The 19,527-nt window shown below is 32.3% G+C and overlaps 1 protein-coding gene across 1 annotated transcript; it reads right to left on the bottom strand.

Moving 5' to 3' along the window:
• Positions 1 to 863: 863 nt before the first annotated feature.
• On the bottom strand, positions 864 to 8,288 carry LOC142239618 (uncharacterized). The gene is made up of 2 exons (XM_075311411.1): positions 3,868 to 8,288; positions 864 to 1,086 (listed from the first exon to the last, which is right to left on the bottom strand). The coding sequence occupies exons 1-2, from the start codon at positions 8,286 to 8,288 to the stop codon at positions 864 to 866; spliced, it is 4,644 nt and encodes a 1,547-aa protein (XP_075167526.1).
• Between the last annotated feature and the right edge of the window lie 11,239 nt (positions 8,289 to 19,527).

The raw sequence follows: 19,527 nt of genomic DNA, 5'->3' as shown, positions 1-19,527 counted from the left end.
TCAAAATTTGTTTTCTATAGAAAATTTTGTCAAAATTTTATTATTCTATTTCTATAAAAAAATTTTGTCAAAATTTTGTTTCTCTACAAACTTTGGCAAAATTTTATTTCCCTAGAAAATTTTGGCAAAATTTTATTTCCCTAGAAAATTTTGTCAAAATTTTATTTCTAAAGAAAATTTTGTCAAAATTTTATACCTGTAGGAAATATTGTCAAAATTTTATTTCTGTAGAAAATTTTGTCAAAATTTGTTTTCTATACAAAATTTTGTCAAAATTTTATTATTCTATTTCTATAAAAAAATTTTGTTTCTCTACAAACTTTGGCAAAATTTTATTTCCCTAGAAAATTTTGTCAAAATTTTATTTCTGTAGAAAATATTGTCAAAATTTTATTTCTGTAGAAAATATTATCAAAAATTTTTTTTTATAGAAAATTTTGTCAAAATTTTATTATTTTATTTCTATAAAAAATTTTGTCAAAATTTTATTTCTCTATAAACTTTGGCAAAATTTTATTTCTCTAGATAATTTTGTCAAAATTTTATTTCTATAGAAAATCTTGTCAAAAATTTTTCTATTGGAAATTTTGTCAAAAAATTGGAAATTTTGTCAAAAAATTGGAAATTTTGTAAAAAAATTGGAAATTTTGTAAAAATTTTATTTCTATAGAAAAATTTGTCTCTTTTCAGGACCCCCGAAATGTATCATGTGCGTGACCTATTCCTTCTCCAATTCTACCTATAGAGAAGGAATAAATATGATTGTAGTTGAATTATATTATTTTTTTTTTTGCGAAATTCCCCCAAAAATAGTAAGATTGAACTACTGTATGTTTTAAATTGTCATAATTTGGCACCAATGATTACACTTCCTCGTCAGTGGCCTTCCAATGTTTTATTGTAGCTCCGGTCAGAGTGAATGGTTGAGCACACTGGAAAAAAATATGCAATTGCAAATATGCAATCAACTCCCATTCTAACTCCCAGGCCAAGAGCTGATGCATTGCACGAACCAGTTGTTCCAACTGCAGAATTAAGGGTATGCACTGAGTTGAGGCTTCCATGAAAACACATATAACTAAATATCTACTATCAAACCGAAGATTCTGGAATTGGCAATCCTATGATCTTGCTATGTCCATATTATCTACATGAAAACGGACAGGAAGATCTAAATTAAAGTCTATTTTAATTCCTCCACGGACGAAACAGACTGTTTTTTATATGTTTGGGTGTAAAAATTATATGTTTGGAACTCAATTTTTTTTATATTTTTTAGTTGCAAGCATATAATGTTCATAAACTAAGATTTTTGTGACATATATGTTAATATGTTAGAACATATTATGTTTGTGACATAAAATGTTTGTAAATATAATATGCTTAGATGCAAACATATATTAATTTAGAAATAGCCTATAAACATATTTGTGTTTAGAAAGAGAGACCTAAAGAGTATGCTAAAGTAAAATAATGGAAGTAACCAATTGGCGCCTTAAAAATATATCCACACAAAGAAAATTTCATTAATTTTTTTTTTTCTACCAGTATATGCCCTAAGGTGAAACATAATATGTTGGAACAATACAAACAATATTTGGTTTGGACCAATCCTGAAAATATATATGCTTGAAGCAAAATGTGTTTTGGGGTATATGTTACAGAAGCGATTTTTTTAGGGTTTGAAGGCAGAAGAACAAAAAATCCATTTTCTGCATCCCTAAATGATTGCGTATACATAGAACGCATTACTTATCTACGTTCTTCTACAATCAGATCTTATGCAGACATGTCACATATGCCTTTATAGAAAATTCACAATGTGTATGGCATTTAAATTTAGCCCACAGCTCCATCTCCATCTCCAACACAACTAATAAAATCAATATTTAGGCAACAAGAAAAAAAAACGTATGATAGTTTGTAAATTCAATTTTCATTTTGACCATAATTGGTCAAACTAAGTGTCAATTAGTAAGCTCTTGTTTTGGTGAAATTCCAATTTTTGTTATCCTATCATTTTATTGGAAATTGAAGTTGGCAATTATCTAATTTAGCACACACACACACACATACACAAAACAAAAAAGAAAAGTAAGACTCACTTCTTATCCTTACGAATCCTTAATCGATGAACTACATCTTGTGGATTTCTATCCCTTTTATATGTGTGTGGCAATAGCACGTACATATACGGGCCAAAAAAACAAAAATAGTTTCTGAGGATGAAGCCGATCCTGGGGTAAGCAATTGTGGGGAAAAACTGCTTAACAAAAACCCTGACGCCATTCCCTCAGCAATAATTATTCAATATAAACGATGTCGCATACGTAAATTTAAATATGAGTGTTCAAAATTTAATGACAAAAATGTTTAAAACATTGATTGACATTTTTATTCCCACCACCATAGAATGAAATATCCATTTCCGGCTATATAAAAACATCGTAATTTTCATCCGATTTCCATGAAATAGGAAACCTAGAGCTATCGGTCCATGTTTTGGTATATCCTCCATATAGACCGATCTCCCGATTTGATATTTTGGGCGTCTAGACAACTCAATTTTTATCCGATTAGGCTTAAATTCAAAAAGTTGACCGATTTTAGGTCAACAAAGAGGTTTGCGCATATGGTATATATCGGTGCATGTTTTGATATAGACCGATTTCCCCATTTGACTTCTTGGACTTCTAGACCACGAAATGTTTTTCCGATTTGCCAGAAATAGGAAATCTAGAGCTATTTTAGATTCTCTAAGAGGTGTGCCGAATATGGTTTATAGGTCCGTGTTTTTATATAGTCCCCATATAGACCGATTTCCCGATTTCATTTCTTGGGCTTCTATACCCCGAAATGTTTATCCGATTTGCCAGAAATTGGAAATCTAGAGCTATTTTACATCCTCAAAGAGGGGTGTCGAATATGGTATATATCGGTCCATGTTTTGCTATAGCCCCCATATAGACCGATTTCCCGATTTGACTTCTTGGGCTGCTAGACTCCGAGATGTTTATCCGATTTGCCAGAAATAGGAAATCTAGAGCTATCTTAGATCCTCAAAGAGGTGTGCCGAATATGGTATATATCGATCCATGTTTTGCTATAGCACCCATATAGGCCGATTTCCCGATTTGATTTCTTGGACTTCTAGACCCCGACATGTTTATCCGATTTGGCTGAAATTTAAAATGCATTGGTAGAACGGTTGTCATTCGAGCCAAAAATAACCTACCACATTTTTTACAAAAAAAAAAATAGAAAATGTTGTCAAAATTTTATTGCTATAGAAAATTTTGTCAAAATGCTACTTCTATAGAAAATTTTTCCAAAATTTATAATTTTATAAATTTATAATTATAAATTTTGTCAAAATTTTATTTCTATAAAAAATGTTGTCAAAATTTTATTTCTATAGAAAATGTTGTAAAAATTTTATTTCTGTAGAAAATTTTGTCAAAATTTTATTTATATAGAAAATTTTGTCAACATTTCACCTATATAGAAAATTTTATTTATATAGAAATTTTTTTCAAAAAATTTTGTCTATGGAAAATTTTGTCAAAATTTTATTTCTACCCAACAAAAACTCTCATTACCCGGTAATCTTGTAGGTAAGCCGTTTTAAAAAATAATAACCACTTATCAATTGGCATCGCTGCGGATTACATTTACATACGCTGTTGTTGATTCGATGTTGTTTATTGAAAAACTTAAAAAGTAAAATTATAAAATTTCATATTCAAAGGTTATTTAAATCTAAGGTTACTATGTTTAAATTTTGTATGAGACCCACAGTATATTTTGGCAAAGTATATACATAGGTGGTATAATAGCAACATCAACATTCTCCCTCCTGTGAATCACTCTGATTCACCATTAGTTGTCGTAAAAACTGCCAATTTTGATACGGGTCGCCGTTTCACTCCAGAAATAGTTTTGATTTCGGCAAATCTGATTTGTCCATCCTTAGCAGGGAAAACTTTTATTATACGTCCTTTTAACCATTGTCTCCTTGGAACAGAGCTTTCCAGAATGAGTACAAGATCACCAATTTTTATTGGATCCGTTTTATTTCTCCATTTGGTCATGCGAATCAGCTGTGGAAGATATTCTGTGATCCACCTTTTCCATAAACGATCTTTCAAATTTTGGGAAATTTTCCATTGCTTGCGGAGACACAACTTTTCATCTTCAGTATTCGGCGTTTGCGTTGAATTCGAACAGCCAATTAAAAAATGATTCGGAGTGAGTGGTTCATCATCTTCTGAAGAGAGGGGTATTTCGGTAAGTGGTCTTGAATTTATAATATTTTCGGCTTCAATTAAGACACTTTGCAATGTTTCGACACGTGGTACTGATTCTTTTAAAGTCTTCTGAAGCAACCTTTTTATGATCTGAATGAGTCTTTCCCATACTCCACCTGAGCTGGGGTTCTCTGGACAGTTGAAAAGCCATTCTATTTGTCGGTTGGATGTTTCCTTTAAAATGTCATCTTCATTAATAAGGCGGTCCTCTTTTTTTAAAAACTTTTGTACTCCAATAAAATTTGTGCCATTATCGCTACGAATCCTTAGAAGCGTTCCTCGGCGATTGATGAAATTTCTTAAGCATAGTATAAACGCGTCTGTCGATAAATCGTGAGCGAGTTCAATATGAGCGGCCCTTATGGTTAGGCAGGTGAAGACCACTACCCATCTTTTTTCCTTGCGGCGACCAATTGCTACGTCGAAAGGACCACACAGATCGACACCCGTATAAGTAAATGGCCTTACAAAAGGCGTTATTCGGTCTTCGGGCAATTGTCCCATTTGCGGAATTTTCGGCTGAATTGAATCTAATTTACATGTATAGCACTTACGTTTTACTTTGTTGTACAATGTTTTAATGTTAGGAATCCAATAATTTTGTCGAAGTTCATTTATTGTCAAGTTTTTATTTTGATGGTAATTTTTGTTATGGTAGTGCGTCATTATTAATTCAGAAACCCAGAGATTCTGCGGTAAAATTATCGGTCTTCTTGCATCGAAGGGTAAGTACAAAGCTTCATCTAATCTCCCACGAATGCGGATGAGACCATCTTGGTCCAAGTGGGGTGCTAGGCTATGTAAGGGACTACTTTTTGAAATTGTCGATCCTTTATATAGAGTTTTCAACTCATCTTTGAAACATTCCGATTGAACCAATTTACAAATGGTTTTATCCGCCTTTTCTATTTCATCGCCATTCAAAGTCCTTGAGCTTCTTGTAGTCATCTTGGCAAAGCGCAATACCCAAGCAACGCTTCTCTTTAGTTTAGTATATGATGAAAATCTTTCATATTCAATAAACGATTTGTCTTGAGCTGTTGACAAATGAAAACTGGCACATATTTCATCTACCATAGCATTCTTTGATAAAATTATCTCTTGTTTTGGCCAACATGATTCATTTTCCCTTAAAAAGGTTGGGCCACTAATCCATATATTGTTCTTTAATAGCTTTGGAGGAAAAACCGTTCGTGTTCCAGCGTCAGCCGGATTTTGTTGGGTAGGTACATACCTCCGTTGTGAACACTTTGTTGAATTTAAAATTTCGGCAACTCTGTGACTCACAAATGCCTTGAAACGTCTTTCCTTTGAATTCAACCATTGTAGCACCGTTTGAGAGTCCGACCAAAAGAATACCTTAGAAATATGAATGTCATGATTATTAATTATAACTTGACTTAACCTTGTTCCTAACACCGCAGCTTGGAGTTCTAACCGAGGGATGCTTAATAATTTTATTGGTGCGCATCTTGTTTTTCCGATGACAAATGATACATTTTCTTGTATTTTAAAATAGCATACGGCAGAAAATGCTTCTTGACTTGCATCTACGAAAACGTGTAGTTGGACCTCTTGTTCGAAAAATGTTGGAGACAAACACCGATTTATTTTAAAATCTTTCAATTTTTCAAATTCCTTCCACCAACTATACCACTTCTTGTGTAGTTCCTTTGGTATTGCTTCGTCCCATCCAATTTTATACTTCCATGTTTGTTGCACAAGGCATTTAGTATATAAAAGAAAATCGGCTATTAAACCAAATGGATCAAAAACTGCCATAGCTATCTTTAAAAGTTCGCGTTTTGTTGGAACCCTCACACCATAGAAAACATCTTCAGCTAGATTGTGAAATTTTGTTTTGAATTCAAAAACGTCTTCTGTCTTATTCCAGTACATTCCTAATATTTTATCAGCGGATGCTTGTTTCTCCATATTTACATTCTTACTTTCGTCACCACATGGACCAAGATTCATCCTGTTTTCCAAAGCACCACTGTTTGACACAAATCCTCTTAATTCAAATCCAGCTCTTGCGTGGACTGTAACGACCTTCTCACAAACTTCAATTGCCTCGGTTTCAGTTTTGAAGCTAGCTACGAAGTCATCCACGTAATGCTTTTCAATTATAGCAGCAGCAGCATCTGGATATATTTCGGCAAATTCAGTAGCATTACGATTTTTTATGTACTCTGCACAACAAGGCGAGGATATGGCACCAAATATCATGGAGACCATAGCATAATGCCCTACAGGCATGTTGCTCTCACCATTTCTCCACAAAAATCTCTGAGAGTGTTGATCTTCTTTTCGTATCTTTATTTGTGAAAACATCTCCCGAATACCTGCTGCTACTGCGATTTTACCTTGACGAAATTTCAATAATATACCAAGAAGAGAATTTGCTTGTTCCGGTCCTTTCAACAGAAGATTATTTAGTGAAATACCTCCGACCTTTGCGGAATCATCGAAAACTACTCTTAGTTTTTGTGGTTTATTCGGGTTGATTACTCCAAAATGTGGTAGATACCACACTGGATGACGAGTTTCAGCAATTTCTTCCTCACTCAACTTTCGTGCATATCCCTTTTCAATATATTTTTCAATTTCCACCTTGTACTTTACAGCGAACTCAGCATTTTGAAACATTTTCTTCTCGATTGTCAAAAGACGTTTCAGTGCCATTTCAAATGAATTTAGCATCTCAGGTGGATATTTCTTCCATAATAGTCCAATCTCAAAGCGATTGCCAATTCGTTTTGTAGTTCTATCCATAATTTCTTTGGCGATTTGATCATTATCAGATAACAGCGGACTTATTCCAGGGCACGTACCGAAATTTTCATTTGAAATGTATTCTTGGACAATATTATGCAGTGTTCCATCCTTCATATGTAAAACCGTTGGTTTATCACAGACATATCCTGTGCCACCATATACAAACCAACCCAATTTACCCTGCATAGCTACTAAATTGCCAGATTCGTTAACATCGAAAGGTGTACCTAGAAACGTATTATCTAGTCCTAGAAGGATTACGGGAGTCGCATCCACATAATCTTCAATAGGCAACGTAGAGAATTTAGGATGTTGAGATTTCGAAAATGATTGTGTAGGTAAATTCAATTCCTTCACAGTATGTAGGTTTTTTAATGAAAATTTATCCGACTGTCTTTGGGATCCTTCAATCTGGCAGTTTACAAGGAAGGACTTTTCGGTTACCACCTTATCTCCATACCATTGCAAAATTAAATCGGTGTATTTACCTTTTAATCCCAAAGATTTAGCTGTGTCTTCTTTAATCAATGAAATAGACGATCCTTCGTCAAACATTGCATACGCATTTAAACTTCCTGAAGGACCGTGCAGCTTAACAGGCAAAACTTTAAAGAGCTTGCTCTGCTGAATTTGTGGTTGTCTACAATTTAACATTTGTGTTGAAGATGTCGGCTGTGTTTTACCTTCGTGAAGTAATCTATTATGAAATCGTTGGCATCCCTTCAATCCACACACCCTTTTAAAACGACATCCTGATGATCCATGTCCTTTATGCAAACAACAAAAACCTAATTTTGAAGCCTTTACCTTTTCTAATCTCTCCGATACTGACATTTCTTCAATAAATGTTTTGCATTGGGATATGGAATGAACTTCTTTACAAATTTCACATTTTGGTTTCAAATTCTGGGTCTTGTTAACAACCATCATCTTGTTAGGGGTTTGATCCTGTGTTGACGAACTGCATGACATCATACTTACAACTCTGGCTAAGTTACCAAGCCAATCACAAAAATTTTCGACCGTAGGAAATGGTTTTATGCCTGTAGCCACTTTCGCCCATTCGAATTGTTGGTCCAATGGGAGTTTTGAAACCATTTCTTCAAGCAACGTAGTACTTATCAAGTGATGTTGACAATCGGCGGAGTTTAAAAAGGCAACTACGTTTCTTACCGCTGTAGAAAACTGCACAATTTGTTGCATATTCTTTCTAGAAATAGTAGGAAATTGTTTTATTTTCAAAACTTGAGAACGTACCAAAATATCAGGTCGCCCAAATCGAAATTTTAATTCTTCTATAACTTTTGGGACGTCATTCGGAAATATTAACATTGAAGCGACTGCTTCCTTTGCGGGTCCAGAAAGACATTTCTGAAGCCGCATCAAATTATGGCGATTGCCGCATCAAATTATGGCGATTGCTGTATCGAAAGAATTCAGTGGTATCCTTAAAGTTGGCAATAAACAACGGCCATTCATTTGCATTTCCCGAAAATGGGGGTAAATCGTACAGCTTACCCATTGTATCAGCATATACAGCTTGCGTTTGTGGAGGTTGATGAAACGTTTGTTGGGCATTTTCCCAACAATTCACAATTGGGGCTTCTTCTCCTCCAGAAGCTTCATTGGCATATTGTGATGATATTCCATTTCTTTCAGAACTTACGTTTGCAGTAGATGAAATCCGAACTTGCATTTCTTCCATTTGTTTTTTTAAGCTATTAATATCCGTACGGCTTTCCACCACTGCTCTCGTCAAATCCTTAAGACCATCAACTATGCCCCATATTTGCGCTTCCATAGATGGGTTTGCTTCTATCATTGTTGTATTTAATGGATCTGCGTCCGCGTTAATTGGTGACTCAGAATTTCCCTTTGAACGTAATTCGTAGCCTGGCATGGCAATATCCAGTATATACACACAAATTTCCAATCAAATTACCATAAAATGTATGTGTCCACATCCAATTGTGGAACCTTTTGGCAAAACTCAAAAAAAGAGAATGATGATAAAACAGCTATACCAAATGTCCAAGCTTCCAATTCTTGAACGAAAATGCTCCAATATCCGCACAAATTTACGGAAAAAAATCTGGCACAATCCAGAAAATCAAATACTTATGGGCAAAAAATTTAAAACTGTTGTTGATTCGATGTAGTTTATTGAAAAACTTAAAAAGTAAAATTATAAAATTTCATATTCAAAGGTTATTTAAATCTAAGGTTACTATGTTTAAATTTTGTATGAGACCCACAGTATATTTTGGCAAAGTATATACATAGGTGGTATAATAGCAACATCAACATACGCATGTCCTAGGAGGAAAGTACTTCTCCCCAGGCATACTTTCGGTCATGAAATAAGTAGTGCTTTTAAAGCATATAATAACCTAATATGTAATCACTTATTCGTAGATACACCAAAGCTTGTAAAATAGCCACTTATTGTCTCAGGCAACCAAATCACGAAAATATTGATTTCTATTGCCGATTACAATGGATCAAAATATGGCGAGTAATGCTGTAATAGGAGCACTATATCCAGAAAAAAGTGCCTTCGAAACTAAAGGAAAAACAAGTAAGTAAAGTAGAAAGTCGGGCGGGGCCGACTATATCATACCCTAAACCACCATTACAGAATTAGTAATCATAAGCATTTGTGGGGTAACATATAGGTCTGGGAGATAAACCGCAGTTGCATATTTAAGACAATTAAGGGGTACATGCACCCTCACAAAAAATCGCTTCTGTAACATATACTCCCAAACATATTTGGCTTCAAGCATATAAAGGGTGATTTGTTAAGAGCTTGATAACTTTTTTTTTAAAAAAAACGCATAAAATTTGCAAAATCTCATCGGTTCTTTATTTGAAACGTTAGATTGGTCCATGACATTTACTTTTTGAAGATAATTTCATTTAAATGTTGACCGCGGCTGCGTCTTAGGTGGTCCATTCGGAAAGTCCAATTTTGGGCAACTTTTTCGAGCATTTCGGCCGGAATAGCCCGAATTTCTTCGGAAATGTTGTCTTCCAAAGCTGGAATAGTTGCTGGCTTATTTCTGTAGACTTTAGACTTGACGTAGCCCCACAAAAAATAGTCTAAAGGCGTCAAATCGCATGATCTTGGTGGCCAACTTACCGGTCCATTTCTTGAGATGAATTGTTCTCCGAAGTTTTCCCTCAAAATGGCCATAGAATCGCGAGCTGTGTGGCATGTAGCGCCATCTTGTTGAAACCACATGTCAACCAAGTTCAGTTCTTCCATTTTTGGCAACAAAAAGTTTGTTAGCATCGAACGATAGCGATCGCCATTCACCGTAACGTTGCGTCCAACAGCATCTTTGAAAAAATACGGTCCAATGATTCCACCAGCGTACAAACCACACCAAACAGTGCATTTTTCGGGATGCATGGGCAGTTCTTGAACGGCTTCTGGTTGCTCTTCACTCCAAATGCGGCAATTTTGCTTATTTACGTAGCCATTCAACCAGAAATGAGCCTCATCGCTGAACAAAATTTGTCGATAAAAAAGCGGATTTTCTGCCAACTTTTCTAGGGCCCATTCACTGAAAATTCGACGTTGTGGCAGATCGTTCGGCTATTCATGATGAAATGTCAAAGCATACTGAGCATCTTTCTCTTTGACACCATGTCTGAAATCCCACGTGATCTGTCAAATACTAATGCATGAAAATCCTAACCTCAAAAGAATCACCCTTTACATTTTTGGGTATTGCCCAAACATTTATATGTTTGATCTCTACCAATATATAATATGTTTGAAAGCATATTGGTCTAAACAATATATGTTTGGGTAGTCTAAGTTCCAAACATTTTGTATTTTTGCATCCAAATTCAATAATGTTGTCTTCCAAAAAACAATATGTTATTATGTGACCATATAATATGTTTGGAAGCATTTTGCACCCAAAAATATTATATGCTTAAAAAAAATTCTCCCAAACAATATTGTGCTCAAAATTTTATTTATTTATTTATATATTTACAATCATAATGAATTATGAAAATAAACAGGTAATATAGGTGCTAACAACATAGGTTTTCGACCTGAATGCTCAAAATTTTGTTTCTGCCCAATTGTATATTTCCCGACATCTTTCTCACTTCCACCTTCTTACCACCTTTTTTTTTTAATACAAACATTGTAGAAGAAATTATTCAATTTTATGATTTTGTTTTATTTTAATTTTACCTTTTGCCGGACGGGGATTCGAACAGCGGACCACACAGTTTGTAAGGATCAAAGAAGTAGCTGATCAATTGCCCTAGGAAAAATAAAATGTTAATTTTGTAATAACAAGCAACAACCACCAACTTAATTCAATATCGCTCCCTGTTAAATAGCGCTCCAAGCTACTAAACACATATATGTTTATAGGCTATTTCTAAATTAATATATGTTTGCATTCAAGCATATTATATTTACAAACATTTTATGTCCCAAACATAATATGTTCTAACATATTAACATATATGTCCCAAACATGTTATGCTAGTTTATGAACATTATATGCTTGCACTCAAAAATATTGTGTTTAAAAATTTGTGTTCCAAACATATAATGTTTATAGCCAAACATATGAAAAACAGTCTTTTTCAACCGTGTGTCTATGGGTGCTTTGTGTCAATCTGACTATAGCTCATAGTCAATGTTGCCAGGGAAAATGTTCGGTTTACCCTACAAGAACAAAAAAAGTTCCCTACTTTCCTATACATTCCCAAACAATTTTCCTTATTATATTTTTCGTTAAATTAAAAAAATTTTACAAAACAAAAATAGTTCTAAGTACTTTATTATCTTAAAACATGAATATGCAACGTATATAACTTAGAGTATAAATTTGTATTACGACCACGGTTGCCACAGTTGGTAGAATTCTACCCAAATTAGTAATCTTGTTTGTTAAATCCTTATAAAAATAAAATTTTGGAAAAAGTTTCTATAAACAAATTTTGGAAAAAGTTTCTATAAACAAATTTTTGTGAGAAATTTTTCTGTGAAAATGTCCTACGTTGTGGCCCTACGTCCCTACAAGACGCTAAATATTAGAAAAAGCCTACATATAGGGAATTTCCCCTACTTCTAGCAACACTGGCTGTGTTGATATTGCACCTACGGAGTTAGTATGCCACTAATATTGAGCCCATTATTAAAAAAGAGAAAATCGTTAAATTAGAGTGGGTAATAAATACAAATTTGTAAAAATCGAGCAATATTCTTATATAAGAGCTACAAGTACGTATAAGTACGATCAGCTAGTACATCAAAATTTGAGTAACATTGGTTAATAAATTCGAGTACTATGGCCAAATTTGGGAAAATCGAGCGATGCATATATATGGAAGCTATATCTAAATCTGAACCAATTTGCATAATATTTTTCTGGTTGATTAACACCACAAAAGGTTACCTTGTGCAAGATTTGAGTAAGATCAGTTGAGAAATGAGTCCTGTATGGTCAAACATAAGGTTATTAGGGGCGAATTTTTCAAAATCGGGTGATACATATATGGGAGCTATATCTACATCTGAACCGATTTCGATGAAATTTTGCACATATAGTTAGTACTATAGAGGACTGGATCTAGCCAACTTTTAGTAAGATCGGTTAATAAATAAGGGTTCTATGGCCAAATTTGGGAAAATCGGGCTATACATATATATGGGAGCTATATCTAAATTTGAACCGATTTCGATGATTTTTTGCATATATAGTTAGTGCTATAGAAGACAACATTTAGCCAAATTTGAGTAAGATCGGTTGATAAATAAGGGTTTTATGGCCAAATTTAGAAAAATCGGGCGGTACATATATATTGGAGCTATAGCTAAGTCTGAACCGATTTCGATGAGTTTTTGCACATATAGTTAGTGCTATAGAAGACTACATTTAGCTAAATTTGAGTAAGATCGGTTGATAAATAAGGGTTTTATGGCCAAATTTAGAAAAATCGGGCGATACATATATATGAGAGCTATATCTAAATCTGAACCGATTTGAATGAAATTTTGCAGACATGAAGGGCGATGGAAAAGATTAGCTTTTGCCAAATTTGGTGACGATCCGTTTGAAAAAAAGCGCAACGTGACCCCATTTGTCGAAATCGGGCGATATATATATATATATATATATATATATATATATATATATATATATATATATATATATATATATATATATATATATATATATATATATATATATATATATATATATATATATATATATATATATATATATATATATATATATATATATATATATTATATATATATATATATATATATATATATATATATATATATATATATATATATATATATATATATATATATATATATATATATATAGATTTAATTTAATTAATTTTATTTTATTTTTATTTACCTTAATTGAATTAACTTAAATAAATCATATACATACATACATACATACATGCATATATATATATATATATATATATATATATATATATATATATATATATATATATATTATATATATATATATATATATATATATATATATATATATATATATATATATATATATATATTATATATATATATATATAATATATATATATATATATATATATATATATATGGGAGCTATATCTAAATTTGATCCGATTTCTTCCAAATTCAATAGCGTTCGTCCTTGTGCCCAAAAACTCCCTGTACCAAATTTCATCAAAATCGGTTAATAATTGCGACCGGAATCCTGTGATACAAATACATGGACAGACGGACGGACGGACACCAAGCGCTAGATCGACTCAGGAGTTGATTCTGAGTCGATCGATATATATTTTATGGGGTCTAAAATCAATATTTCTGGTAGGCACATTTTTTGGCCGATCAAACTTATTATACCCTGACCACTATGTGGTTTAGGGTATAAATATTCATCAATTTAGATTAGCCATTTTATTTGCATTAAGTTAAATTACACTAGTTTACACTGAAAATGTACACTTGATGAGAGTCGACTTTTCTTATGTATTTTGATCTGCTGAATTCGATATTCGAAAAATGTTTAAACATTTTCTATATAACAGTTTTTGAGATATCCTGTTATTTTTATTTGTTCGCTCTTTTCTCTCTAAACAAATTATATCTCGAGTTAAAAATGTCCGATTATATCGTTGTTGGTACTTAAATGAAAGGTATTAAGATGACGAATAATCGTGTATAATTGGATCTGTGATAAGTTAAGTGGTTCAAAAATTTTCGATGCGAAAAGCCAAATTTTCAAAAAATTTACAAAGGACCTTTTCCGCCAGAAAAGTATAAGCCATTGAAAAAACGTCTGGAAGAGAAGTTCATGATCGTATAGATGATACTCTAACGTAAGTAATAAGATCAACTAGAAGAAAAACGACCGAAAAATGTCGTTCCATAAAAAAAAAATTAATTTTATTCGAATTCAGCAGATCAAAATACATAAGAAAAGTTGCCTTTCATTAAGTGTACATGATTTTTTTTATTTTTTTGTAAACTAGTGTTATTGTGTAAAATAATAAAATTTACTTGCTTCAGTAAAAAAAAATCCTAAAAACTGAAAGCAGTTAGGAATAGTTCATTAACTAGAATAAGGCATGGCATTTTACTAATACTGTTTTCTTCCCGGGGTATACGAATTTACAACTGAACAAGAAAATTTTATTCACTGATAACAAAGCATTCGTAAAAATGAACAAAAACCGAACAAAAACTAAAACCAAATTTAGTAAAATTTCTTATAAAATGATAACTCTGACTTCCTTTATTATAGAAAGCTTATCATACATACGAATAACACTTAGCATAGAAAAATATTTCAGTTCATTCGTACTAAGAAGTATTCAATCCTTTTAATTCTCTTTTATTAAGCCAACTGCCTAAAAATTTGAGAATAACAATTCGAAAATTATTAGGCATAATATTTATTTTTGTCATTACAAGTAAGTCATTATAACTCACCGCAATGTAATGCAACGTGTAATGACAGCTTTACTCCTGGTAATGCCAATTGTAATGAGATGTGGTTACTTAGTTTTTGCTGGGTATAGACAATTTTGTCAAAATTTTATTTCCATAAAAATTTTGTCAAAATGTTATTTATATAGAAAATTTTGTCACACTTTTATTTCTAAAGAAATTTTTGTTAAAATTTTATTTCTATAGGAAATTTTGTCAAAATTTTATTTCTGTAGAAAATGTTGTCAAAATTTTATTTCTGTAGAAAATTTTGTCAAAATTTTATTTCTGTAGAAAATGTTGTCAAAATTTTATTTCTGTAGAAAATTTTATCTATATAGAAAATTTTGTCAAAAAATTTTTTTGTCTATGGAAAATTTTGTCAAAATTTTATTTCTATACAAAATTTTGTGAAAATTTTATTTCAATACAAAATTTAGTAAAAATTTTATTTCTATAGAAAATTTTGTCAAAAGTTTATTTCTATACAAAATTTTGTCAAAATTTTATTTCTATAAAAAATTTTGTCATAATTTTATTTATATAGAAAATGTTGTCAAATTTTTATTTATATAGAAAATATTTATTTAGGCAAAGACCAACCATCATAAACCTTTTTTCGGAAGGTTCAAGTGTTGCTGCAAGTAGAGGATGTTGACGAGGAATGTGGTAATTTCGTAACGTGCGTCCATCCAACCATCTTGCAGTCTATAGGGCTTTGCCCAAACAAATTTGACAAACATTATTTTCCTCTTTTGGTTAAGCTGCTCTTGTAGTGTAGTCAACGCAACGGTTTTAAGGTCAGATCAAAATTACAAATAAAATTTTCTTTTTAGAGAAAAATTTGCCAAAATTTTATTTCCATAGAAAATTTTGTCAAAATTTTATTTCCATAGAAAATTTTGTCAAAATATTATTAGATACCGATGCACTTTGTTATCTGATGTATACCATACATACACATATACGCATCTTTAAGTATGCAAGAGTAATTTCAATAAATGTTTTATATGCCTATCCAATAAAATAATTTTCTTCACACTTGAAAGTGGCCTTATCCAATTACTAACTTAATTTGGGCTCCTGACTTTAGTGTTGCTTGAGAATATTTGCATTTTGTGTCATGTCATTTTCACTTTGACATTTTCAATAATATTATTTTATTGCACTTGCACTTTATTTGCAATGGAATAAAAATAAACTTACATGTGTTTGAATGTGTGTGTCTATATTTTATTCAATGTTTCCAACAAATTGATTTGAAAATATTTCTAAGCTATTTTGACACTTCTTAATTAATTTTCAGTTTTTGTCAAAGACTGCCCTAGGCTAGAGAAAATTTTGGTATTTAAATAGTGGTGTCATAGTTCATAGAAAATGTCATTAAAATGATTCAAGACCACCTACTAAAAAATTTTAAATTCTTATATTCTATTGACAAAAGACCTTAAAATATTCACCTAACCTACATACACATAGACACTAGAACTTACATAAAATTACCAAAGGACTTTTTTGGAAAATTACAATTTGAATAACAGGCAACAGAAAGACGATTGCCATTGGTTTGCGTAGCATTCAATTTGTAGACACGCAAAAAAAACAGAGTATACTAACTTTGGAGGTACACTAACGTTGTAATGCCGTGTGTTGGTTAGATTGGTTAATGGTTAAAGGTAGCAGCCTGTCCCCTCAGTGTGTTAACACTACCATAGCAACTGCCTATAGGCGAACACTTGTTTCTGTATATTTCTTATGGGGAATACAAAATGCGAGACCAAAATAAGGTAATACTCCAGTCGAGTATTACCTTATTTCATCCGTTGAAATACTCTCTATTCTATGGAAGCAGAGGAGGAATTTCATCACTCCTAACATGTTTCATGTCCTAAGTCTGCCGTGGGAGGTATCTCTCCTCCAATGATATGGGAGGTAGTTGGACTCCGAGAAAAGGATTAACCTTGCAGCTTCTCGCCGCTTCAGCTACAGTATCCTCATGATTCTTGTTCAGGCCTATCTGCTACAGTGTTGCCACGTTTAGGGGGATTTTTAGGGGTAACATTTATTTGGGGGGATTTTTGGGGGTAAAAAATATTTTAGATCTTATAAAGTAGAGCAATTCTCAACAAAATTTGGAACAATTCTGGCATGAACCCATGTTCCTAAATACAAGCAAGTATGCACTGACATTCTTTTTTAAACGCATCTGTTGAAGGGACATTTTTAATATTTGATACAATTAAAAACAAGGTTAGGTTAGGTGGCAGCCCGATGTATCAGGCTCACTTAGACTATTCAGTCCATTGTGATACCACACTGGTGAACTTCTCTCGTTTCACTGCCCGATTCCAAGTTAAGCTCAATGTAAAGGGACCTCCTTTTTATAGCCCAGTCCGAATGGCGTTCCACATTGCAGTGCAACCACCTAGAGAAGCTTTGAAACCATCAGAAATGTCATCAGCATTACTGAGGTGGGATAATCCACCGCTGAAAAACTTTTTGGTTTTCGGTAGAAGCAGGAATCGAACTCGAATTTGTGACAAGTGGTGTAATGATTTTATCTAATGATTTTCATTTACTTCAAAAGAAAATTTTTAGCATAAAAAACTTATTTTGTCTAAAATTTTGTTCCTCAGAAAAAATCTTCTTTAAGTTTATATATTTGTGTTAAATTTAATTTTTTAAGTGTATCACTACAGGATTTTTAACGAAATTTTGGGCCTCTTTTTGTATTATTTACATACTTAAAATTTTTGGGGGTTTTTGAAAAAAGTCTAGACCAATTTAGGGTTTTTTTTTCTTAAGGTTTGGGGGGAAGAATCAAAAATTACCTGGCAACACTGATCTGCTATGCTGCCTGATCTAGAGGCTCTCTTTTGTAGCGCTGGATCTCGCGCTCTAGATAATGTTGATGGTGGTTGTTTATCCAGTCTTGCCAGATACCGCAATATTTATCCGATATCGCAATTTACCGATATACCGCAATTTTTATCCGATTTGCCTGAAATTACAAATCTTAAGGTATTTTTGGTCCACAAATTGGTTCCATAAATAGGTGCGAGGTGTGTATCGATCCATTTTTTGGCATAGCCCCAATATGACCGATCTTCTGATTTTACTTCTTAGGCTTCTAGACACCGTAATTTTAATCCGATTTTCCCGATATTGTAAATCTAGAGATATTTTAGGTCCTCCAATGTGTATGCCACATATGGTAAACATCAATTGATGTTTTGTTAAAGCCCTAATTTTTGAAATCTAGATGTATATTGGGTCCACACATAGATGTGCCGAATATGATGTTTGGTTTTGGTGTAGCTACAATACGGAAGGATCTCTCGATTTGACTTCTTGGGTTTCTAGACACCGTAATTTTTGTCGAAATAGATTTCGATACACCAGTATGGGTCCATGTTTTAGTACATGCCCGATATAGACTAATCTCACCATTTGACTTCTTGTCTCTCTAAAGCCAGCCAACTGAAAATTCAATTTCTATTAGAATTTTTTTTTTTTTAAATATCATTTCTAACGGAAATTTTCTTAAAATTTCATTTCTATAGGAAATTTGCTACAAATTTCATGTCTACAAGAAATTTGCTAAAATTTCATTTCTATAGAAAATTTTATCAAAATGTCATTGCAAAACGATTTTTTTCAAAATTTCGTATCTATAGAAAATATTCTCAAATTTCGTTTCAATAGGAAATTTGCTCAAAAAGTCGTTTCCATAGAAAATTTTCTCAAAATTTCATTGCTATAGGATTTTTTTTCAAAACTTCATGTCTATAAAAAAAAAAAGTTTTCTGAAAATTTCATTTCTGTAGGAAATTTTCTCAAAATTTCATTCCTAAAAGAAATTTTCTCAAAATTTCATTTCTATAGGAAATTTGCTCAAAATGACTTTTCTATAAAAATCTTTCTCAAAATTTCTTTACTTTAGGGAATTTTTCCAAAATTTTATATCCGAAATTTTGAAATTTTCTCAAGATTTCATATCTATAGGAAATTTTCTCAAAATTTAATTTCTAAAGGAAATTTTCTCAAAATTTCATTACTATAAGGATTTTTTTTCCAAAATTTTATATCTAAAAATTTCTGAAAATTTCATTTCTATAGGAAATTTACTTGTGAGTCACTCTCAGTGTCTCCTTTATTAACCCACCGCTATATTAGTGGCCTTAATTCTTCTCCTATTCTTAAACCCTCACATAAAATTAAATTTTAAAATTTTTTTTCAGTGTACCTCAGCAAATTTGCAAATGCAAATTTTTCTTCGCTTTAGATGCATTTAGTTGGTATTATTTTGCATTTGGATTGCTTGAATGGTTTGTTGATTCGATAGCTGGTTGTTTGGTTGGTTTATTTTCTTCGTCTTTTTTTTAAAATACCGAGTTGCAATTGAGGAGAGTATGCAAATTTCTTTGCAATATATGACTTGAAATGAATATCGTT

Source organism: Haematobia irritans, chromosome 5 (assembly GCF_050003625.1).
Source record: "Haematobia irritans isolate KBUSLIRL chromosome 5, ASM5000362v1, whole genome shotgun sequence".
Classification (NCBI taxonomy): domain Eukaryota; kingdom Metazoa; phylum Arthropoda; class Insecta; order Diptera; family Muscidae; genus Haematobia; species Haematobia irritans.
Note: the sequence above shows the minus strand (reverse complement) of the source record. Positions and strands in the feature narration are given on the sequence as shown.

What these genes read in the sequence shown, in the direction of transcription:
- LOC142239618 (XM_075311411.1), bottom strand. Translation starts at nt 8,288, where the DNA reads ATGCAACAAATTGTGCAGTTTTCTACAGCGGTAAGAAACGTAGTTGCC. An exon ending in ACAACTAATGGTGAATCAGA is followed by an intron (nt 1,087 to 3,867) that starts GTGATTCACAGG and finishes GTTTGATAGTAG; the next exon opens with ATATTTAGTTATATGTGTTT.